The 25265-nt window shown below is 44.6% G+C and overlaps 1 protein-coding gene across 7 annotated transcripts in view; it reads left to right on the top strand.

Moving 5' to 3' along the window:
* The window catches only part of ARHGAP32 (Rho GTPase activating protein 32), a 393773-nt gene that overhangs the window by 353099 nt on the left and 15409 nt on the right, over positions 1 to 25265 (top strand). For all 7 annotated transcript variants that reach the window (XM_074936787.1, XM_074936788.1, XM_074936789.1 and 4 more), the window contains 5 exons: positions 14822 to 14924; positions 17523 to 17667; positions 18484 to 18566; positions 22197 to 22304; positions 23758 to 23903. In XM_074936787.1, the coding sequence (XP_074792888.1) occupies positions 14822 to 14924; positions 17523 to 17667; positions 18484 to 18566; positions 22197 to 22304; positions 23758 to 23903 (585 nt within the window). The remainder of the gene's footprint in view (positions 1 to 14821; positions 14925 to 17522; positions 17668 to 18483; positions 18567 to 22196; positions 22305 to 23757; positions 23904 to 25265) is intronic.

Raw genomic sequence — 25265 nt, 5'->3', positions numbered from 1 at the left:
GCTTCTTCATAGCCTGATGAGGCAGTAATGCCATCATTAGCTGATGACTTTTGGTAGTTCCAGGCTCTGAAGAAGTGGGTCGCGGACACAGTTCAGATTCCTCTGAAGAAGTCCGGGCTTCCCATCCTGGACATATTGCATACTTCTGCTTCAGCACAGTTGGCACTGCCAATTAATGAAGCTCTTGTTGAGCCAGCCAAGACCATGTGACAAATGCCAGCAGCGGGACCCCCTGCATGTCAGTGTTCCAATAAAAAAAAATACCTTGTCCCAGACAGAGATTGAGTTTTTGTTTTCACACCTGGCACCAAATTCTCTGCTTGTGGACACAGTTAATAAAAGGGGGAGATGGCATATTTGTAAAGCTACCCCATGTAACAAGGACCAGAAGTAACTGAACCTTTTTGGTCGTAAAAGCTACTCTTCAGCAACATTTTCAGTTCAGGATTACGAATCATCAGGCACTGATGTCAGAATGTGACTACCTGAATTATGAGAAGTTTAATGCTTTTATTGGCCATTTATCACAGGAACATCGAGATCAATTTAGTGTCATAATAAAGGAGGTCACCTCTTGATGAAGACATCTTTGCAGGCTTCACTTGATATGTCTGACACTGCAGCCAGGTCTATTTCTGCCACAATAGCAATGAGATGAGCTTCCTGGCTTCAGTTGTCTGGTTTCCCCCAGGAGGTTCAATCAACCATTGAGGACTTACCATTTAATGGCACACTCTGCACAGACGACTCACTTCATGTCTTAAAGGACTTTAGGGCTACACTTAGATCCTTGGGGAGATATATCCCTGCAAATAAAAGGAAATTCAGCAGTTCTTTGTCAGCACAAAGAGTCCCTCCTACTCAATTTTCCACCTTCTGAAGACCATCTGAACTGCCTGCTAAGTGGTCGACATTTTTATAAAAAGACGACGACTACCTCGACTGCTTTATCCCAGCTGCCATCGTCTTCCAAACACCAGTTTTGATGGTTTGGTCAAGGGTGAGTTTCTGAATTCGATGATGGTCAAGGCTTATCTCGCTTCTGACAGGTTTCTCGCTCTAAAGAACCTTTTCCAAAGAATGCTGCTCAGTCCTCAAGTGCTAGCAAGGCCATGTCTGCACCGAAGATGGCAACTTGCATTTTTGTAACACAGAAGACCAGGTTATCGATGTCTCCAGATGTGGCCAAGGATAGTTTACATGCCCAACAAACAGGTTTCTGTACTCAGCTGGGTCCTATAGTCACTCACCTGGTGAAGGGACTTGCTGGGTTTGTGGGGGAATCCTGTTCACCCAGAATACCCCTAGAGTCATAACAATGCACACTTCTCTCTTGGGATGGAGAGCACATTTGGGTCCTCACGCAGCCCAAGGCAAATGGTCACAACAAGAACAATGCCTGCACATCAATCTGCTAGAACTGAGGGCAGTCATAAATGCTGGCCTTCGCTTTCTTCCCCTAATCAAAAACAAGTAAATCAAGTTCATGAGGGACAACTTAGCTTGTACGTATTATATCAGTCATCAGGGAGGAGCGTGTTCCCCCTTGCACTGCACTGCAAAAATAAAGTTTTGGAATTGGTGCATAGCCAACCAGATAATCATTTCGGGTTCTTACCTTCCAGGTTTACAAAACACCATGGCAGATGACCTCAGCAGACATTTTTCCTTAAATTACAAATAGGAATTGGAGTCTTGAGTCCTCTAAAACATATTCCCAGCTTGGGGGTTTCCAGAGGTCGAACTTTTCACCACTGCAGCCAACACAAAGTGCAGAAAATTTTCCTCTCGTAGGATCCAACCCTCAATCTCTAGGACAGCGGTTCTCAAACTTCATTGCACCGCAACCCCCTTCTGACAACAAAAATTACTACATGACCCTGGGAGGTGGGACTGAAGCCTGAGCCGCAGCTTCAGCCCCAGTTGGGAGGGGCTCGAGCTTCAGTCCCGGGCCCCAGCAAGTCTAACACCAGCCCTGGCAACCCCATTAAAATGGGGTCACAACCCACTTTGGGGTCATGACCCACAGTTTGAGAACTGGATGCCTTTCTCATTACATGAACAAGGGATCTTTTTTATGCATATTCACTGACTCTGTTTGGTTTTAAAGGTTCTCAACAAGATCAAGCAGGACCAAGCCAGGATCCTTTTGATTTCACCAACTTGGCCAAGACAAGTTTGGTGTCCTTGCTTTATCAGACTCACCTCTTGCCCTTTGTCGCGGACTCCCAATCAAGTCTCAACTTTTGTCTTAGAATGCGGGTCAACCACTTCACACAAGTCTGAACATTCTGCAACACCAAACATGGTCCCTCAATGGTTCTCAGGATAAGAGGTGTCCCATTCATTGGGAGTAACACATGTACTATTAAATAGCAAGACAGAATCTACAAGACACACATCCCTCCAGAAATGGAGAAGATATCGTCTTTGGTGTAACTGCAGTCATCTTTCACCTATCCAGTCATCTGTTTCCACAATCTTGGATTACTTGCTGGAACTGAAGACATCCAGTCTCTGTAAGTTTCATCAAGTTTCACTTAGCATCAATAACAGCTTTCCACTTGCCAGTGGAAGGTTTCTCAGTTTTTGAACATCCAAGGTTTTTGCACAACAAGGTTCCAGAAAGGTCTCATGAATCTTTCCACATATCAGAGAGCCTACTCCATTTTGGGATCTCAACCTTGTCCTCAACCATCTCATTGAACAGTCTGTTGAGCTACTAGCCACATGCTCTCTTGTTACATTTGTCTGTGAAGACAGTCTTTTTGGTGGCCATCACTTCTGCTCAAAAGGTTGAGGAGATTGGGGCTCTACTGGCAGGCCCGCCATATACTGTGTTCTCCAGGGAGAAGGTATCATAACAACCCCATTCAAATTTTTTACCTAAGGTTTCTTCTGGGTTTCACATTAACCACACTATTCGCCTTCCAGTTTTATTTCCTAAGCTGCATAAGACTGTACAGGAAGCCATCTTCCATGCACTAGATGGACATCAGTCTTTCACTTGAACAGAATTCAGGAAGTTCCCTGAACTTTTTGTCTCTATTGCGGATAGGTCTAAGGGATCCACTGTCTCCATGCAGAGACTCTCTAAACGGATGTCTGGGTGTTTTATTACCTGTTATGGCTTGGCTTATGTTTAACCTCCCCTACGAAAGGCTGCACATTCTAGTCGATCACAGTCTACACCTGTAGCCCTACTCAAGGACATTCCAGTTGCGGAAATCTGCAGAGCTGCAACATGAACCTCGGTACATACGTTTTCCAGTCATTACACTTTGGTTCACGCTGCTAAATCAGATCTGCAATACGCAACGCAGTCCTCTCTTCAGTGCAGGACTCTGTTCTGAACCTCCCACCTTGCTAAGGGGTTACTGCTAGGAAGTCACTGGAAGTGGAGCACCAACAGGGACGCTACTCGAAGAAGAAGAAGGAGGAGCGGTTTCTCACCTTGTGCAGTAACTGGAGTTTTTCAAGATGGTGCCGCACTACCCACTTTCCTTCCCCACTGCTTCAGAGTTTCTCTGTGGGACTTTGCGGTAGAGAGGGAACTGAGGGCGGTTTGCTCACACAGCCCTATATAGCCTTAGTACAGGGCAGGAGGATGTGTAGAGCGTGGGCTGAACGGACACAGCTACCAAAAATCTGCAATCAGTGGTGCAAGGCGCGTGCGCACCTGTAGTGGAGCGCACACATCAAAGAACTCCAGTTACTGCACAAGGTAAGTAACCTTTTCTCGACCTCTCTGCTGCAAAATTTACCATCCCTGAAGCAGGGAGAATATATTGATGCATCTGACATTTTTTTCTTCCTTCTATTGAAAACAGTTTTTGAGAGGGAAATGTATAGGGTTTAAAAATTGAGACTGCAGTTTTCAAAATCATGTAGGGGATTTAATTTTAGCAGGAACTGAATATCCGAATCCCCTATATGGTTTTGAAAGTCTCAGCCTGAACCTCTGTAGGAGATAGGGTCCTTAGCCTGCCATGTGCTAAGCCTTCTAAACTCCACTCACTTCCAAGGGAGGGCTTTGTTCCCTTGTGCTTTTAAATAACTTTTAAACCAAAACATTTCTGCCTCCTTGGCGTTTCTGATGACATCACCACCCGTTCTAGTTCTGTTGGTGGTTTATCATCCCCAGGGATCCCAGCTTCCTTATGATTCTCCAGCTTCCCATTGTTTATAGAATATTTTCAGTGATAAATTGTTGCAGGCTTCCAAAGGGGAAGAATGTCGTTAGTAAAACAAGTTAGAACAAGAAAGGACCATCTGAGGCAACATTTCAGCTGGGACGCTCTGTGTGGGCAGAGTAAAACCAGCTCCATTCTCATTTTTCCTTTAGCTCAGACCTTCCAACGTATATGTCTTCTTTTCGGTTCTTCACGTTCATTTCATTAGTCCCTTGATTTTGTTAATAATTTTTAATTATAATAGATGTTTGGCTGGCTGCCCTTGAATCTTGGCCAACTTGAGGAAAACCACAGTTCAAGGCCTTGCTTTTAGGGGTTAGGATAATCTAACCCTACTTTGTTAGGTCTGGTTTAATCCTTCCTTGAGGTCCTAACACTGACAACCTGCATTGGCCGTGTTTACGCTGCCACTTCTTGCTTTTGTTGGAGAATAAGAAAACAATGTGGAAAACTGCAAATAAGCAATAAGGCAGAAATTAATTTAAAAAATAGAAAGCTACGTAAAACCTCAAATTAGTCTTGCTTCTGTTTTCTTTCTCTTTTTTAAAATTGCATAAATATATATAAAAAAAAATATGGACAATCTGTGAAATTCACATGCCCAGTGTACTTCGAAATGTTCCACAGGCCCAGTGTAATCTTTACTCACAAACTGACCTTTATAGCTAATTGTTTTCTGTCTAGAGATTTTCTATGAAACTGCCATTTTAAAGATGAATGCATTTAGATTGCAAGGGCTTCGCTACAGAAGCGGTCTTTTTTTATGTTTGCAGCACATTGGGGGCTGTGAGTGCTACTGTAATACAAATAGTAAATAACGAGAATCATGTGAAAGTGTAAAAACCCTGGAGTTCAGTTCCAAAATCCTTCAGGTTTGAGTCTTAGCAACTGACATCAATAGATTGATTTAAGCAACATCTCTTCTTTTCTTATATAAAGGTCCGTTAATTGCTGCCTGATGATCATGCATGTGGATTGTAAAATTTGGATCTGAATTTTGCAGGCCAAAACAAAACGCTGGCTGTTGACAGGTCTTAACCCCTGTGTTAGATGCATATATCCCATGTGTGGTGACTCAAAGGGGGTAGGTACCCAGATATCTATTTTAAATACAGATAGGCCTGAGGTGAGAGTTTCAAACCTGGATCTGAACTTCGCAGAACTTCAGGTGTGTTTGAGTGTGACATTTTGGTTTGATCCTTGCTCTGCTTTTATGCACCTGCATGCTAAAAGATGCAGGATAGTCCAGTGGTAAGAGCAGTAAGTAGCCTGGGACTTAAGTGACCTGGGTCAATTCCCTGTTCTGCCAAAGATTTTCTTTGTGACCTTAGGCAAGTCACTTAGGCATTGTCTACACTGGCACTTTGATCGCTAAAACTTTTGTCTCTCAGGGGTGTGAAAAAACACTCCCCTGAACAATAAAAACTTTAATGACAAAAAGCACCGGTGTGGATAGCGCTTTGTCAGTGGGAGCCGCGCGCCCGTTTACAAACCTGCTGCCCCTCGTTGGGGGTGGTTTTATTTTGTCGCCAGGAGAGCTCTCTCCCAGCAATAAAGAGCAGCCACACAGTGCACCTTACAATGGCGTGGCTGCAGCGGCAAAGCCGCGCCGTTATAAAGTGCATTGTGTAGACGTATCCTTAGTCTGTGTGTGCCTGAGTTCCTCTTCTGTAAAATGAGGATAATAGCACTGCCCTGCCTCACAGAGCCATTATGAGGATAAATACATTAAAGTTTGTGAGGCTTTCAGATAACTACGGTGATCAGGGACCAGATAAGTATCTTAAACAGATAAAATCTGAGCCCCCAGTGCAGGATTTGGACATCTAGCTAAGGTAGGTGCATCCTTTCTTACCTTTCCTGAGTACAATCCAATCTTATGTGAATATTTAAAACGCAGAAAGCCCCTGTCACGGGGCGGCTGGGCCTTAGTAAACAAAGTAGGTCCAGCTCCCGTAGTGGTCATTTCAGAGGGTTGGGTAGCACTTGGGGCTCTGAAAGGTCAGGGAGAGGTCCAGTGAGGGAGGAACATAATTTGTTGGGGAAGAGTCAACATGGCTTTTGTAAAGGGAAATCATGCCTTACCAATCTACTACAATTCTTTGAGGGGATCAACAAGCATGTGGATAAGGGGGATCCAGTGGATATAGGTTTCAGAGTAACAGCCGTGTTAGTCTGTATTCGCAAAGAGAAAAGGAGTACTTGTGGCACCTTAGAGACTAACCAATTTATTTGAGCATAAGCTTTCATAGCTTATGCTCAAGTTTACATAAGCTATAGCTCACAAAAGCTTATGCTCAAATAAATTGGTTAGTCTCTAAGGTGCCACAAGTACTCCTTTTCTTTATTCCAGTGGATATAGTGTACTTAGATTTTCAGAAAGCCCTGTTCTGTTCATTCCCTCTGGGGTACCTGGCATTGTCGAGAAGACAGGATACTCGGCTAGATGGACCTTTGATCTGACCCAATATGGCCATTCTTATGTTCTGATGTAACCCTGGTGAGAATCAGTTAAGGTGACTCAGGAGACTGGAGGAGGTTTCTGAAGGCTGCAGAGATCAGAAAGCTCTCTGCAGGTCTTCTCTGGAAAAAGAGAGGAGGTATCAGGAAGCCAGAAGGCTGAAAAGGGGCTGAGGGCTACTAAGTCAGTGGATGATCTACAATCAGCTGTCCTCCTTCCTGAGCCAGAGAGAGCCAAGACCTTATAAGGCTGGAGAGGGCTGAAGGCTGGGAGTAGAAGGGCTGGAGAGATGTAGAGCTGAAGCCAGAAGGCTGCCCTGGCACAAGGACAGAAGAGGACTGCACTGGAGAGCCAGGGCTTGGCAAGGGACACCAGAGATGGATGTTTGGACACTTCTGAACTATGCTTGTGGGACTTCTGTTATGATTTATGTTCATGGGACTTTTGTAATAAATGAACTCCACAAGGGCTATATTTATACTTGGGAAGATGCTTTGGACTATTTCTGGGAAGTCTGAAGGAGGGAAACTGAGGCAGATGCACCTGTCATACTCCAGCCTGTAGCAGGAGGGCACCCCAGGCATGGAAGCCCTATGACTACCTCATTCTGCCACTCTTAGTAGAACCTTGCTCTGTGAGTAGGGCCATGGAGATTGGTTGGACTATTTATGGGATAAATTACTACTGTGTGAGTAAGAGTGGCAGAATCTAGCTCAGGATATTTAATTCATGCAGAGTTAATACAGTGAGTGTATCTTAAGTGTCAACCAGTTTTATAGGTACTGATTTTACTCCCCATTATAGGTGTAGAGAATATCTTTCACACCAGTAAAATTTTTCCAAACACTAGAAACTTAGGTGTGCCCTCTGTGTTTCTATACATTGACATAAGTTTTTCCCTGGATGCTTTCAAGTGGCTTTTCTGAGGCTGATAAGTCATTAACCAGGGCACAGGGTGATTAACACATTTATTCTCTGTGACTTGCACCATGCATTTATCAGACCAGACACATTCCATCTGTCCCTTGTGACCCTTTATTACTCATTTCCTGTCAGTTTTACCTTGTACACGACAGAAATGTTGTCTTGCTCATACAGTTTTGCATAAATCTATTTGAGGTGATATTTATCACAATTCCACACACACTTTGTAAACTGGAGGAAGTGACTTGTAAAGGTGCATTATGGGGCAGTCATTCGGTGAGGCTGTTTGGAATGGTTTTACAGCTCACTTCAGCTTTTTTCTTTTGTGGGTTCTAATGCCTTCCAGCCCCTTTGTTTATATTGCTGTCCTACCAGGCCAGATTTTACTGCTGATTTCAATGTGTGGCCTAGTATTTTGTTTCCTGGAACCTGCTGGTTGACATCAGATATATGCAAATCTAAAATCACATTTGTTGCAGCTTGCAGTGCTTTGAGGATGTAATGATTATAAAGGGTAGATGTGATCAGAGAGAAAGAGAGAGAGTTTAGTGAAACATAGGTGTGATCTTGTGGACTGAACAAAGGACAGGGAACAGTGCATACCTGTGCTCTGATCCCATCTCTTATACTTCCTCTGTGACCTTAGGCAGTGTTACTTAACATCTCTGCTTCACTGTCCCAATCTTCAAAATGGAAATAATAATACATATTTTGTGTGGCCTATTTTTATTTATTTATATATATTTGGTTCCTTAGATTGATAGGACTATGAAAGTGCATTTAAGCAGGTTAGGAGCCTAACTCCCATGGAAAGTCAACGTGAGTTAGGCACCTGATTCACTGAAGCACCTTTGTAAATCCCACTACGTGCCTAGCTGCATCTTTGGGCACCTGTATCACTTTGGAAATCTGTCCCTATGTGCGCGTGACACAGAAATCATAACCTAGAAGCTGAATCCAGCAGCAGACTCCATCATCTGATAGCAATAACCAGCTAACCCATACAGCAGAAGCTTGGTGTGGACCCTACCTTGCACAGGCACGCTCACCTCTCCAAGAGCAGCACTAAAAACGTGAGCATTGGTATCTTTGAAGGTCAACGGTTTTGAGTTATTTTGGTCCAGTTTCCATAGTCGAAGGGCACTAGTGTCCTTGCCTTCTTTCAAACCAATGGATCCCACGCTCCTTTTGGCTCAGCTTAGCATTGTGACGAGGACCCCGATGTAGCTTTACTGCTCTTTGAGGGGGCGGGTCTTCTGAGCTGTATGAAAGGGGAACTGAGAAGGACACATAAGCTATTAAAATTACTAAAAGGAAAACTCTCTCCACTCCTTTCCAGCCTGCCTCTTTTGGAGCGGCTGAAAGTAACAACCTTGATAAGAGAAATTCCTTATGCCTCACCTACGCAAAGGACACCAGGGGCTTGGCAATTAATTTGCATTTTGAAATACCAGTTCCACAAGGAGAATAAAACCATGGGAAGAAACAGCTCATGCTGTACAGCAACAGCTTGTATGCCTTCTCCTCTGTTTAGATGTCAAGAATGGTATTTTATTTCTCTTTAATGATTTTTTTTCGTGCAGTAAGTTTTAGGGACCTGTCCATGGAACACTAAGACCTGGTCTACACTTGAAAGTTTTACTGGTTTAACTATTGCTGTTAAGGTGTGATTTTAAAAAAAAAAATCAAAATAGTTGTACCGATAAAAGCCCTAGTGTGGACACAGTTACACCAGTATAAAGGTGCCTTATACTAGTACAGTTATTCCCCTTCCTGTACAAAACCACTTTATAACTGCATCCATACTCAGGGGTGCACTGATTGCTGTACTGTTATAGTTAAAGTGGTACGATTGTCTTGTGTAGGCAGAGCCTGAGCCTTCAGGTAAGCGCATACAGCATATGCTTAAGTCCCATAAATGTCAGTGGGACTTAAGCAGGTGTGGTTAAGTGCTTTCCTGAGTGGTGCAACTCCATTGGGTTTACACTTGAGAGAGCTGAGCATTGCACTTTGCCTTTACACAATCCTAATTAAGTTACCATAGGTGAAAAGACAATCCAGCCTTAAGCAGATTTCATTGTTGAAAGCTGATTCCATTCCTAGGCACCACAAGGTCTCTGATCTAGTAGCTGTCTCACTTATTTTTTATAACCCTCTTTGCCATTACCTTAAGACCTACAGTACAAAAGTCACTCTGTCAGATAAGAGAAAGATATTGCCAGGAAGCAGTGTAGCTCAAGATACTGACTTAAACTTTATCTTCGTTCTTTAGTAATATGTGTATTTTTAACATGGGTCATTTCTTGCAAACCCTACAGCATCTTGAAGGAAGTCCATGTTCGTGGCTTGATCTTTTATTTTTAAATTTTGGTAGCTCAAGGGAGGATGTTAGGCTCAGGATTTAAGAGTGAACTGCGGGAGGAGATTAGTAAAGTTATCTGAGTATGCAGGAATAGAGGGCGGAATGGGGCTACATGCTTATAAAATGTCCCCTGCAGGCCACTTTCTGGCTTGGCATGGATGGGGTAATAAAAAGGAAGTAATTAAAACTTTCAAATCTCATCTTGATATAGACGCGCATCCCCATGCAATTGTGCTGTAAGATGGGAAGGACAGCTGGGAGGGCAGGTTTAAAGAAGGAAGAATAGGCTGCCAAAATTAAAATGGCTAAACAGCTGAAAAGCAGAGCTGGTTGCAAAATGGTAACAATTTTGTGAGTTTGTTTTATTGACGATTTTTAAAAATTCTGTATCTTCCAAAATTTTCAGCCAGCTTCAGTGAAAAAGCACACAAAGTACCTGCAGTAAGCTGTAGTTAGAGGTGGGTGTTTTTTTTTTTTTTAAAGTGTGTTGTAGGTCTCTTAGCAAGTATGGGTATGTCTACGCTACAGTTAAAAAACCCGTGGCTGGCCCTTGCCAGCTGACTGAGGCTCGCAGGGCTTGGGCTGTTTAATTGGGCTTAGGTGTGTCCAGTCTCAGGCTGGAGCTTGGGCTCTAGGATCCTGCTGCAGCCCAAACCAGAGCATCTACACAGCAATTATACAGCCCTAGAGCCAGGGCCCTGCAAGCCCAAGTCAGCTGGCACAGGCCACCTTTGGGTGTCTTAATTGCAGTGTAGACATACCTTATGACATCAAAAGTAAGATGGAGAGGGAAGTGGGAGTAAAAATAGCTACAGTATTTCAACAGCTGTTGGGGATGTGTCTCTACCAATGGTATGTGAGTTCATATGGGAGCTCATGGGTTATATTGGTATTCTTTTAACTGAGAACAATTAGTTATTATTTTCCCATCTCACTGCCTTATTGTCTTGCTCCTTCATTTAATTGCTTTTTGCTAAGCTTCTTAGACAATATTGGAACTCAATGACATCCATAGTTTGACAGCGTTTGTTTAGAAGGTTAGATACAGTGTGTACAGCAGTTCAGTTTATGTTCATTGTTCCTGTTTGCATGATCATTTACCTTTTTACAGTCATTTGCTATGTGTGAGATTCAGCTGAGCAGCTGCAGTTCTCTGCGATATGGTCCGTTAACCAGCCTGAAGGCCCTGGCTGGTGCAGGAGCTCACCTGACTGCTGAAATACTGTAAAAATGACACTGCTGCAGGGGGACTCAGTGGGAGGTCTCATTCCCCAGGCTGAACAAATAATTCAAATTCCAGTAATGTGCACAAAAAACCAACATCCAACAACAACAAAAAGAAGGCTGCTAAGGTTATGAACGATTAAAAGGGGAAAACAAAATGAGGTTAGAGGACTGTAAAGGGTCTGATTTCAAGATGAATTAAAACGCCCTTGAAAATGAGAGCTATAAAACTTTCACTTCATTCTGGGGGGAAGAATGAACCCTTTCAGTCAATGAGTAAATAAAATAAAAGCCTGAGGAGAGATGCTGTAAAACTCTCAAACCCGCTGGGAGATGCTGAGGAATGAGCTGGAAAATTCCTTGAGTCACCCCAGTGATAAAACGTCCTGGGGTCTCCTTTGGTAATGCTTCCACAGTCCCAGGCTTCTGCGGTTCAGTGCCTGGAATGTCAGGCACTTGGGGACAGCAAAGGGAGGAAGTGGTGGGAATGGGATGCCTGATTCCAGAGCAAGAGATACATAAGGTGCTCAGGGCCTCACAGGACGTGGATGTTTAAATGCAGCAATTATCGATTAACTCTAGCACCCTGAAGTGCAGGTGAGGTGGTTGTTTCTTTGAGTTGTCCCCCTGAAGGGGGATTATCTGGTGTCCAGAGGTTGGGCATGATATTGCCCAGAAAGAGAATAAAAACAACAGTGCTCGTTGTTAAGCTTTTGTTGTTCTTTATTTGAATTATGGTGACGCCCGGGAGCTCCTGTCATCGATCAGGGCCTCATGGTGCCAGGCGCTGTACAAACAGATGGTCCCTGCCCCGAAGTGCTCAAATAAGTATAAGGCAAGAGACAGAGGCATACAACAGACAACAGGAGCCCAAGCATGCAATGAGACAGTACTAGTCATCGTGTTAGGGAGTGGTCTCAGGACACCAGCTGCCTCTTTAGTGTCAAATTTTTGGGAGGCAACTTCAGTATTAGCTTTGGCTGTTTTTACTGCAATTTCATATTTCTTGTTGGTACCAGAAACATGCAGCTACCGGGGCTGAGGAAAGATAGGGATTGGAGGGGAAAAATTAAAAACACTCATGTAATCTTCCTATGCCACCCCCACCCCTTTTTTTTTTTTTTTTTAAAAAGCAGACTGAGGTCATCCTGCCAGCAAAAGACCCTTTTTAACTACAGTTATGTCAGGGGTCTCCAAGCCATGCTGCGTCCAGAGCTTTAGCACAGTTCAGTATATGTTCAGTGTCCCATCTCTGCTACAGGATGGATCAATGTGGTAGCCAGGTCAGGAGACGAACACATAGCCTGATCCAGTGGAATTTCTGGTGTGGATGGGCCCGTAGTATTTTGATTTTGTGGTTTTGCCCCATGCTGACTCTAACAGCACTATCCAATCTCTTGCTGTGGTGAATAAGCCAGTGCAATAAATGTATTCCTATGACTACATCCCCTTCTTTGGTTTTTTTTTTTTCCCCTCTTTTCCTTGACTTGATGCAAAGTGTCACAACAGGCTGCTCCTGAAATCTAATTATGACTTACATACACTACTCACCATGCTGTCTGTTTGTACAGCTAGAGAAGCCCCAGGAGCGTAAAGCCACGGAAGCGTGCTGAGTTTGTTCTCTTGTGACACAGGACTTTGGTTAGGCAGCTCAGGCCAGTGTTCTAGGTCAGGGTTCTCAACCAGGGGTACGTGTACCCTGGGGGTACACAGAGGTCTTCCAGGGGGTACATCAGCTCATCTAGATATTTCCCTAGTTTTACAACAGGCTACATAAAAAGTACTAGCAAAAATCAGTACATACTAAAATTTCATACAGGCAATGACTTGTTTATACTGCTCTATATACTATACCCTGAAATGTAAGAACAATGTTTATATTCCAATTGATTTATTTTATAGTTATATGATAAAAATGAGAAAGGAAGCAATTGTGCAGTAATATGTACTGGGACACTTTTGTATTTTTGTCTGATTTTGTAAGTAAGTAGTTTTTAAGTGAGGTGAAACTTGAGGGTACGCAAGACAAATGAGCTTCCTGAAAGGGAGTCTGGAAAGGCTGGGAACCACTCCTCTAGGCTGCCCTTCAGTGGAAGGTGAAGATCCCAAGGCACTTACAGGTTTGAGCAGAAGGTATCATAGAATCATAGAATATCAGGGTTGGAAGGGACCCCAGAAGGTCATCTAGTCCAACCCCCTGCTCGAAGCAGGACCAATTCCCAGTTAAATCATCCCAGCCAGGGCTTTGTCAAGCCTGACCTTAAAAACCTCTAAGGAAGGAGATTCTACCACCAGTTAACCAGTTCTGGTCAGTACCTTGCTCTGTAAAGAAGGATTTTGTTTCCAAGGCTCTATGGGGCAGAAGGGGGGTCCATTTGCCCAACAGTCTCTGGAAAGCAGCTTGAGATACTGCAACAGTCTGCAGTTTGGTGTTTTACCTTCTATGTTTCATGGTACATTAGTCTGAGATGCATCTGTTTATTTCTAGGGAACCACTGAAAATGTCTGCTCCTTTCCTTGCCCAGGTTGCACATCTGCTTCTGGGCCTGATGTGAAGCAGAACAGCAGTAGAGTGGATGGGGTGGGGAGGAAGAATAGGGCATCTAAGTTCAACAGTGTTCCTGGCAGATGGTATATATTACTTGATAAAAGGGAATTTGCCACATGACCTATTCACAATCTATGTCACATGGCAAATTGATAGGAGTTGGCATTTTGTGTAAGACTAAATCTAGATCATTGTAGGAGCTGTGGCAAGAAAGTCTCCTGCTGAGGAATCCACAAAAATTGGAGTTTTTCCATGAGGACTGGATGGTGCTTACACGGGTCTGATCCTAATTTCCTGTCTGGGCTCCTATCAAGTCTCATTTTCCTGTTAAAGGGGATCAGCTTTGCTCCTCCCTTAAATCCAGCGGGATGGATAGTTAGATCACATAGTGGAATTTCAGTTGTATTGAGAAGCCATCTGGAGAAAACTGGTTGGTGAAGTGGCCTGAATGTTACTGTAAACCTAATTACATCCACTGGGTCTTACTTTCAGTCCAGTCTTATCTGGGTCTTTCTTTGTAACAAGTTTTGCACTGCCATTTCTGTGGGTGCATTGTTTCACGTAGCTTTCTAAATCCAGGGACGCTCAAATGCATCAGTGCCCTGCACATGCACATGCAGAGATCAAATTACCAATCATAAAAATGCAGGTAACCCTGGGGTAGAACGTGGTATTTCTTTAATAGCGTACAACAGTTTAAACCAAGCAGGGGAGAAGAATTCCATGTTGAATTGAAGCTGCAGAAAGAATGTTGGGTAGACTGAATGCAATTGCTCAGTTTCAGATTGGCCTGGATAGGGGCGGTAACACCATGGCTCGTTTGTAAGCGTTGTAGATCTTCCGCGACCACAGTTAGTGAGACCCTGTTTTGTGTCTCATCTGAGAAATGGCATCTCCTGCAGCGCAGCTCCGCTAACACCATACTTCAATACTGACTTCAAGGAAAGCCTGCCTGCTACCAGTTACCAGCACTACTTCCTGCACCTCCTTGGTTTTCCTTTGTCTCCTATCCAAAAAGCAACCCATCTGTGCTTAGCTTATGAGATCTGACACGATCACAGGCCCTCAGTAACATGGTCAACTAAACACTGGCCCTTTTTTCTTTTTAGTCCCCCAGGTCCTCAAGAGCTGCACCGAATTCATTGAGAAACATGGCATTGTGGATGGAATATACCGCCTGTCAGGAATTGCGTCCAATATCCAGAAGCTACGGTATGATTGCATTGTATCCGATGAATCCCAGCACATGCTCTTTTAAATGCTTTGGTTTCAGAATCCTAGAGTTCAGTGATGACAGGCGGTGGGTGTCTTGGAGAACAGATGGGGAGGTACCATCACAGCAGCTCCCCAATGCTCATGTCTGCTTCATGAACAACATGTTGTAGCTCTGGAACATTTAAAATCCCACCTGTCTCTTTTTCACAGAGGTTCTGAAGTGAAATGACAAACTTTGTCTACATGACAAAGTGTGACTTGTTTAACTTAAATCACCTTTTTAAACCAGTTTATTAAACTGGTGCAAACTCCTGTGTATAGGCCCTTCCTTCAGTTTAAGGGCAGCATATTTTGATTTAGCTGAAACCTGTTTCCAGTTGACTTAAACAAAACTTAAAGAAAGGCCACTCTTAGTCTGAAATAAGTGGGTCCTCATGGGTTTTGTATTAATTATAACTATATCAGTTTAAATTCCCACCTTTAGTTTATACCAGTGCAGGTTTCCCTATAGACAAGGCCTTGACAATGCTTAGACATTGCCTGTCTTTCTAGAATAGCATCAGCACATCTCCAATGGGCAAGGAACCCGCACCCTTGCGGTGGAGGTTGCTCCTTGAAGGAACTCATTCTCCTTTGCCTTCACCTCAGTCCACCCCACTTTACTTTTAAATAATATCTTAAAATTCTCCCTGCTCCTTCCCCAAAGAGCTTATCTACACTGGAGTTATTCAGCCACAGCTATTCTGGAATAACTATTCTTGAATACCTCTGTCTTTGGGGGTCTCTTATTATGGAATGCGTGTCTTGTTCTGGTTTAGCTTTAACTGACTTTGAAAGTGGGATTAAGCTACACTGGACCAAGGCACTCTTATTGCAGAATAAGAGTGTCCACACACGGTATTATTCAGGAATAGCTGTTTCTTAATAACTCCATGTGTAGACAAGCCCTCAGAGTAGTGGTTCTTGGCCCACGGGTTGTTTGTGACCCAGTCAGCACACAGCTGCATATGCGGCCCACAATGGTAAATAGGTAGAGGACCACTGCCTTAGAGTGACTTTTGCTGGCCCCACATTTTAACATTTTTCCTTGGGTCTGACCCAGTCTGTTTTGTTCGCTTTTGAAGTTTTCCCTGGGCGTTTTATGTTTTCATTGCACAGTTCCCCACAGGCAGCGCAGGAGGCTCCTTAATTATGAACAATAACAACTAACTGCCGGGCTAGCTTACCCAACTGCTAGATGGGTTTTGTTCTGTCTACTCTTGGCTGCCTTAGCCCCACGAGCTGGTTTGCTTTTACTGAGATGCTCTAGGATTCTTTCCCTGTGAATGGTGGGAGAACTTTTCCACCCTTTGGAGGGAATTGTGGGGAAGGCACTGGAGAACTATCAAAACTCAAGTGATTTAGCCTGCATCCTCATTCCAAAGTGGGTGTGTTCTGGCCTGAGTTAAAGTGGAGCTGGGGTTCTAACCCACTCCTGTAGCTGGATAAACTAGCCAGGGGTTGGGCTGAAAGGATCTCCAAACCTGGCCCGACATGTTTTCTGTAGCAGTGGAATTTGGCCTAAAAACCAGGTTAACTGTACAGTGAGGACATTCCCACGGGGCTACAAATATATCTACGGCTAAGGACACGGGTACAAGATTCTCCATTATGTAGTACAGGGAAGAACTTAATGCTTTGACTAGGCCCTAGAAGTACGCCAAAGCGTTCAATGTGGTTTGTCTTCCATGCATGTTACAAGCCAGAATGATAGTATAGCTGTGTGAGAACCAAGCCTCTGACAAGGCTATTGTAGTGTAGACGTGGCTATCTGCTGCACAGGGGATCAGCCGTTCAATTTACATCTCGTGGAGAAGTGAGCTTCAGCAATCCTCTGCTCACCACTCCCAGTGGCCTGACTCATTACGCTAGTCCCTGGCTAATTGGAAACAGGAATTTCCATGCACATATTCTAGTGGGAAGTGAGGCTTGCCAGCAGCTCTGAGTGCAGCTTTTATTTCATAAACATTTGTGCTTTGGGTTTCTCTCTCTCTTTTCCTCTCTCTGTGAAAACCAAGGGAATGCACACGGGTTTTCTTCATGTGGTTCCTGGCTCGGTTCATTCTTGCTAGGCTCTCTAGCTTGCCTCCAAGGAATTTTTGCACACAGTAGTTTTGATGTACAGCAGCTGTTGATAGGCCCTGATGTTCAATGTTGCTTTTGATTTCAGTTTCTAGGCCTTTGAAATTTAAAGGGGGTAAAGTTTTCATTTTGGCCCATGGTGAATTTTACCTACACAGCTCTCAGTCACAATCACCGGGGTTAGAGATGTAAATTGCCTTCAACAGTGTTGAGACTATACCCTATAAAATACAAGGGCATCTGCCTTGTTACGGGAAATCTGATTTCTGGGCTAGCCAGTCAGATGTAAATGCAATCGACAATGCCTTGTAAGAAACCATCCCATTTTGGAAAAACGTGAGCTTGCAACAGCACAAGCCTGACTCTTCTTCCTGTGAAGCATGCTCTTGTGTTCCTTTGACTCTGATTTGTTTTGGGTTTTTCTCCATTCCATCCCCCCCCTCCCCCCCAACCATCTTTCTTTCTCATCTCTAGCCACGAGTTTGACTCTGAGCAGATCCCCGACTTGACTAAAGATGTTTACATTCAAGATATCCACTGCGTGGGCTCCCTCTGTAAACTCTACTTCCGCGAGCTCCCCAATCCCCTGCTCACATATCAGCTGTATGAGAAGTTCTCAGTAAGTACCAGCCAATATCTCAGTTTCCACGGATTGGGCAACGTCACTGATCAACAGGAATGAGAGAGCCACCTGTTTTGTAAAGCCTGGTAACGGGGGCCATGTAAGATAGACAGATTCTGAAATGGATCTTGCTGAAGATCTTTCTTTCCCTTTATGTTTAAAAAGGGTTACCCATGAAAATGAGGCTCTCAAAAACATTGGCTTAGGCCAGATCCCCTTTGGGCATGCTACTCCAACAGCTCTGCTGCTGAATCCAAACTAGGAGGCCACACTGCTGTGCTCATGTCCAACACTCCAGACTCTCAGCGCCTTTTGATGTTCCCTTTTGAGATCCGAGTGCAGTTGTGCCAGGGCACAATACCCTGCTCTAGACTTGCAGCACCAGGAGGGAGGCACATGGGCAGTTTGAATGATTGTGTGAATCCTCTCAGCATTTGAGGAGTCCCCAACAGAAACTAAAGATGTCCTCCAGTGGCACAGCCAGCAAGGGAGGGCATTGGTGGGAACATCTGCTGCTGCCCTCCTTTGGGATGAATGTCACCCTCCCTGCAGCACAAGGAGTCACTCTGTGCCATCAAGGTGCAACTTACAGCTCCTGAGCCAGCTTCATTTAATCTTGCCTTTAATGTTAGTTGTATGCAGGCCCACCTCCTCAGCACACAGATACCACAGATGAAGGGGGCAGCCTAAAGGCTTAGGTGGGAAGGTAAATCCTGCAAATCTAAATGCCAGCAAACTGAGTGCCAGCCAGACTGTTTCATTTGCATTAGCAAACGTCCAGTGTTAGCATCTTAATTTGTTGTTTTGTTCCAGGATGCTGTGTCTGCTGCTACAGATGAAGAACGATTGGTTAAAATTCATGACGTTATCCAGCAACTACCCCCACCACACTACAGGTTAGTTTGCGTAGCATTACCCCGCCGCACTCCTTTCATTCTTTTTGCCGCTCTGACAGTGCACCAGGGCCCTAGCTTTCCATCCTCAGCCTGACTAGGACGAAGGTCACCAATGCAGACTAAACCGAAATCACGTTAGGCTAAATATTGGGACTTACGCTGCAGCACAATGATGTCACTTGTTCGGAGGGTGAAAAAAAACCCCGGCCATTACACAATCATCACTTACGAAGGGAAGGCTGACATTATTGTGTGCTTTCTGATTATCCCCACCTAAGATGGCCGCATTCTTCCTGCATAGTTGAGCACGCTTGGAAGGATTGCTGACTGCATAACATTGACTTATATTTTAATTAGATCAGTAACAAAACAGACAACACATACTGTACATAAATCTCATCTGCCTTACTCTATACAATACGCCAGGAGGGGGTGAATTCAGAGCTAAGTAATCAGATTTCATTATGGAGAGGGGAGGTGGGTGGTGAGACTTTCCACAGGATATTTTTAATGACGACAAAAACCATAGGTTGAAATAACATTAAGGGAGAGAAATGAAGCAAGTAGCAGAAGGCTCAGAACTTTGTCAGGAGTCTGCCCAGCAAGGCCAGTTAATCTGGTGAGACAGATGAAGATGGAGCACCTGAAATCAGGTGAAAAAGGAAGCACTGCAGTAGTACACCTGTGGCAGCACGTGTGTTTAACTAGCAGGATTGGCAGGGAAGGCGTTCTGCTGACAGCACAGCGGAACTGCTCCCCCACATGCATTAAAGAAAGGGAGGGAGCATTTGTGAATGTGGCAGTTGGAAAAGCAGCATAGGAATCTGAGCCTCTCTTTTTTGTCGTCGTAAACTGCCATGCCATGCTGCAGCCTCCCAACCCCTCTCCTTTCCCCTGGGACTCTCCCCAGCATGGCCTCAAATGCCCTCAGTTATACCGTAGAGCAGGGGTCGGCAGCCTTTCAGAAGTGGTGTGCCAAGTCTTCATTTATTCACTCTAATTTCAGGCTTTGCGTGCCAGTCATACATTTTAACGTTTTTAGAAGGTCTCTTTCTATAAGTCTATAATATATAACTAAACTGTTGTTGTATGTAAAGTAAATAAGGTGTATAAGAAGCTTCATTTAAAATTAAATTAAAATGCAGAGCCCCCTGGACCGGTGGCCAGGACCCAGGCAGTGTGAGTGCCACTGAAAGTCCGCTCTCGTGCTGCCTTTGGCACACGTGCCATCGGTTGCCTACCCCTGCCGTAGACTATCCCCACACTGGAGTGTGCAGTAACTGGCTGGAGCGTGCCCGTTTTACAGGGGCAAGTTGTTCTGTCCTGTTGGCTGGGTGGGCAGATTGGCCTTTCTGATGGTTGCCGTGATGCCAGCGTGCCATAAAGCAGTCTCAGGGGTGACCCTAACTATTTATACCATTGCAGGACAACCTTGTACTCCTTTAGGCCTTAATTCACAGTTTTTTCTATTCTGTGCCTCTTTCCGGTTTACTTTCCCCATGTGCCCCAGCCACCTTCCTGTCATTCATGGCAGGGGGCTGGGATACCTCAGCTTGCAGTCTTTGTCCTGTTCCACCCCAGTGGCTCCTGCTCTGGGCCCAGTTACCCTGGCCAGGTAGGATTAGGAATGGCCAAAGGAGAAGATTCAGATTTGATGGCACCAAAATATCGTGGGCTGCTCTTGTAGAATTTCAGCCAAAGCTGAGCCAGGAAGCAGCCTCCTCTTGTTCTGGGTCTGACTCTGGATAAGAGCCTTAAGGGCAAATTTGGCTAGATTCAACTCTGAGCTTTCCTCTCCCTGCCTTCACGCTGAAATTTAGAGTGGGTTGGATGTGAGGTTCTTCCTTTGACCCATTTCAGTGCCTGGGCTTTCGTATTGCCACCCGATCCCATCTGCACTGGGGGGACAGAGTAGCTCTGTAGTTAAAACCTCCCCTGAAAAGCCCCATTTAGGAAATCCCCATCAACCTAAAGCATGTTGTCTTTCCCAGCTCCCCTCACTTATTTAAGCTGTGGCCGGAGATGCTTCTGCAATCCGCTCTCTGCCCTAATGTCTGATTTTAATGTAGCAGCCTTGTTCTCAGAACAGAGAGGGGGGCTAGGAAAGGAGAAAAACCTAGCGGAGAGATAAAGTGGGAATGAGAGCAGTCACCTTTTACATGAGAGGTTTCAGAGTAGCAGCCATGTTAGTCTGTATCCGTAAAAAGAAAAGGAGGACTTGTGGCACCTTAGAGACTAACAAATTTATTAGAGCCTAAGCTTTCGTGAGCTACAGCCCACTTCATCGGATGCATACCGATGAAGTGGGCTGTAGCTCACGAAAGCTTATGCTCAAATAAATGTGTTAGTCTCTAAGGTGCCACAAGTCCTCCTTTGCTTTTACATGAGGTAACTCTGCTGCAAGTGTTCCCCCTAGTGGTGACTGGGCAGAGATGGTGGTTCACTTGCGGTTTCCTCCTCAACTTCCTGAGGCTTGGCTGTGCAGCCTTTTTGGAAGAAAAGAGCATTTTTATTCTTCTAATCATCTTCAGCCAAGCAAGAGTTTCCAGGCTGATGATGGTGGTGCTTGGCAGCACAGTGCAAGTCTCGTGGGGTTTTGTCCATTTCATCTCCAGTAAATGCAGACTTTTTATCCCTGCATGTCTTTGCATAGGTCATGCGTGCAAAGAGAAACCAGGCAGGGATGCCAAGCAGGGTAGGGAAGAAATGAAGACCGGACAGGGGAGACTTGAGATTGTGCACTCACCTCTTAAAGTTTACTGCTGCTACTAAGTGATGGAGCAGACTTAACTTGGGGGTGCTCATCAGCACGCTTGTTAGTGTGAGAGCAGGTTCTCTTGTACCACCTATCAGCTATACCCTCAGTGATCCACACTAGTATGATGCAGAACTGACCCCCACTGCTGGCTGTAATAAATACAGTTAGCCCCTGAAAATTCCCAGGGGTGCTTGCCATCTGTGCTGCTGAAAAGTAATGGTCTCTGAGTGTGTGAATACTAGCTTTCACCCTGTATCTTATTTAGATGTATAAATATATATCTGCAAGTGTCCATCCCATAAACTAAAATATACCTAACAGAGATCATCCTATCTTGGTGCTTAAAGCCGGGATTTTCAAAGCAGCCTCTCACCAATCCCCTCTCAGGTACCTAAATAAAAGCATCCTCCGCCTTACACAAAGAGAATAAAATAAACCCCTTCCCAAAAGCCTGAGATAGGTTTTGCAGCGTGCCCAAGAAGTTATCAGGCTCTGCCTGAGCAAATGTTTTATTTCTGTTGCACAACATGGTGGTAAAGCAGCCAAGTAATGAACTCGAGTGACTAGCTGGTTCTGTAGTCTGTTGAGCTAGTGGAGTTGCAGGTATTTTTGGCCGCCCTTGTGTTCTGTTAAATCTAACAAGTGCACATGCTTCTTCAGTTGGACAGTCAGGAGACCCTGCTGTCATTATCTGCCTGAGGCAACATTTGTGTCTTGCTTAGGGCACATCATTCCTTCTTTTGCTACCAAACAAATACAAATTAATTAATTAATTGTGTTTTTCTCTGCTGCCAATTGCAGCAAGGCTTGCTAATGGGTGTTGAATGTTTGCCTGTCCGTTAACAGATTTTTGCATCTCTCTCATTTTTCAGGACACTGGAGTTCCTAATGAGGCACTTGGCTCATCTAGCTGATTACTGCTCCATCACAAACATGCATACCAAGAACTTAGCAATTGTCTGGGCACCAAACCTACTAAGGTACTTCTATTAGATTTTCTCTCACCTTTACATTTAAAACACACATCGAACCTGTTCCTCCAAGTAAACACTGCATGCTGAAGTTATTTCATGCTATGTTCCCAAGAGGATGCTAAATGTCAACACGCAGAAAAACCACTATGGTTTTGATTCTACAGTTCTTATTCAGGCACAACTGCTATTGGTTTTTCAGTGGGAGATTCTCCGGAGAAAGTGCTTTGAGACTGGGCAGGTTTGGACATGCTGGGCCAGGTCTTCTACTGGTGTAAACAGCATCATTCCCATTGACGTCAGTGGAACTACAGCAGCTGGCCTTCTGGGCCCACTGGGCCTGTTTCACCATTATAACTCCACTGATTTTGACAGAATTACTCCTTATTTACAGCAGTGTAAATGAATGGAGAATCAGGCCCACTTTTTCCCTCCAGTGTCATTTTTTTCCTCTCCCTCGGTTAGATGTGGATACGATCTCCTTTGCTCATGCAGGAAAACTGGTTCCATTCTGTGGCACCACTGACATCCCATTGCAGCAGTCTGTATAGTCTGACATGAATACATATGGCTAGTAGGTTTCAGGGGTGCTGGAACAATTTGTATAGTGCGGGTGCTGCGAGCCATTGAGCCAAACTGTAAACCCTGTAGCTGATGGAAACTGCTTCAAGTAGAACCCCCAGCACCTCTTGTAGGTTTCAGACATATGGAAATGATCTTGCCAGACCCTTGGATAAACTTTGTCCTCTGGAATCTCCCATGTCACATGACAATCTTACAATGCCATCCCTAATTTCAAAACCTTACTTAAAAAAAAAAAAAACCACCAGTAAGACAAGGACAGGGGGTTTGGTTGTGTTAGTTTCTGAACTGTCCAATTACCATCCTGACATATCCGACTCGGAGTCCCTCGTGGGCAGTTAACGAGAGTGAGCCAGTTTCTTCTGTCTGACAATTTTCTCTTGGTTGAGGCTGCTTTTGAATGTTGGAGTCCTTGCTGAGCAGGGCTAGTTGGAGATTTTTCCTAGCTCATGGGGAAAAATTCATTTAAAAGGCTACAGTGAGCTTGTTCAGGAAGTTTACAATGCAATTACAAGTGCACATGGAGGGAAGGGGACAAAACAGGCAAGCCTTCGACATGCCTCACTCACCTCAGTCTGGGCCTGCAACAGCTGCTCCTCCCTCCTCTAGGGGTTCACTGCTCCCATTGACATCAGGAGTCAGATCCAGACTGAAGTCATCACAGCACCAAATTCAGCGTGATAATTTGCATAGCTCTTTGAAAACTAAGGGAGTTACACCAGCAGAGAATCTGGCCCTTCAAGTGCTATCTGGATCCATTATGGAGCCTGGCCTAAGTGGTGTTATATACCTGGTCTCAGCAGAGCAAGTCACTATGCACAATGAGCCCGTACCCATGGTGAAGTTACATTGAAGTTTAATCTGCCATGCATTTCCTTAGATCGAAGCAGATAGAGTCTGCCTGTTTCAGTGGAACAGCTGCCTTCATGGAGGTCCGAATCCAGTCAGTGGTGGTGGAATTCATCCTGAATCACGTTGATGTCCTCTTCAGCTCCAAACTCAGTTCAGTCATACGAGACGGGGCAGGTATGTACATTCCTTGGGGGGTTTAATTGTACCAAAATTAGGGGCAGAATTTTAGCAGAAACTCTAGCCTCTCCAGTAAAAACAAAGGCCAAAATTTTCAGGGATGGATGCCTAAAGTTGATAGATGTGGCCTGAGTTTTGGGGGTCTTGGCAACCTCTCTCTCCCATTGACGTTGATAGCAATCAAGGGTGCTCTGTAGAATTGGGCCTAATAATTTGACATCAGCGATTACTGCTCTTTACTCCTGTGATTCACGAATGTTTCTCTGTCTTGGCACAGTTGCAGCTTTTCCCTTGCGGAAGGTCTGTGGTAATCTTTAAGGGGCTTTATTACCAAGTTTTTGCTCCTGCACACTCCTCCCTGTCTTTGCAACACAGGCTTGTGCCATATGGTACATACTCTTGCCATCAAGGCCAGCATTTTCAAGCTTACATGCTGAAAGTGTGGCACCCTGACATACTGAGCAGCCACAGCTCCCGCTGACAGTGCGAAGTGGTGGTTGTCAGCACCTCTAGTAATGGGGCTGCTTTAGTAGGTGCCTAACTTTAGACACCCAAATTTGGGCCCCACTTTTGATAAGAATCAGAGGGGCAGCCGTGTTAGTCTGTATCCATAAAAACGAGGAGTCCAGTGGCACCTTAAAGACGAACAGATTTATTTGGGCATAAGTTTTTTACTCATGAAAGCTTATGTCCAAATAAATCTGTTACTTTTGATAAGAAACATTTTAAATCTTAGACATTAAAGGGTCCATTTTCCATGGAGCCTGGAGGCATTCATTAGTATGGTTCTGACTTGTTAGCCACAGCAACTATACCCATATTCTTGTAATTAGTAGCCAGTTCCCACCTTTGGCAATGGGTCTCAAACAGGGGTACATCAACTGTTCCAGATGTGTGCCTGGTTTTACAACAGGCTGCCTAAAAAGCACTAGTGAAGTTGGTACAAACTACTATTTCATACAATTACTTGTTTGTACTGCTCTATATACTGTATCAATGTTTCTCAACATGAGGGCGGGTGTCATGGGATGATGGGTTTTGAGGGGGTCTCAAGTGCAGGGCTGGCCGGCAGGGGCCCCCATGAAGCTTAAGACACATGCAGAAGCCCAAGCCCCACCCATCCAGGGCTCAAATCAGACTCCTGAAAGGGGTACAGTAAGTCATCTAGAAAGGTTGAGAACCACCAACCTATGGGATGAGGCTACGAGGCACCCCCTGAGATTGGAGGGCCTAGCAATGAACTGAACCATATTGTACAGGTCATTGGAATGATTAAAGGATTACTCGTTTGTTTAGCCTGTAAAATTAATCATGATAACTGCTAACAGCTCCACATAGATTTTAGACAGAAAGTTACGA

Source organism: Natator depressus, chromosome 22, assembly GCF_965152275.1.
Source record: "Natator depressus isolate rNatDep1 chromosome 22, rNatDep2.hap1, whole genome shotgun sequence".
NCBI lineage: Eukaryota > Metazoa > Chordata > Testudines > Cheloniidae > Natator > Natator depressus.
The sequence above is the reverse complement of the archived record's forward strand: the minus strand, read 5'-3'. Positions and strand labels throughout refer to the sequence as shown.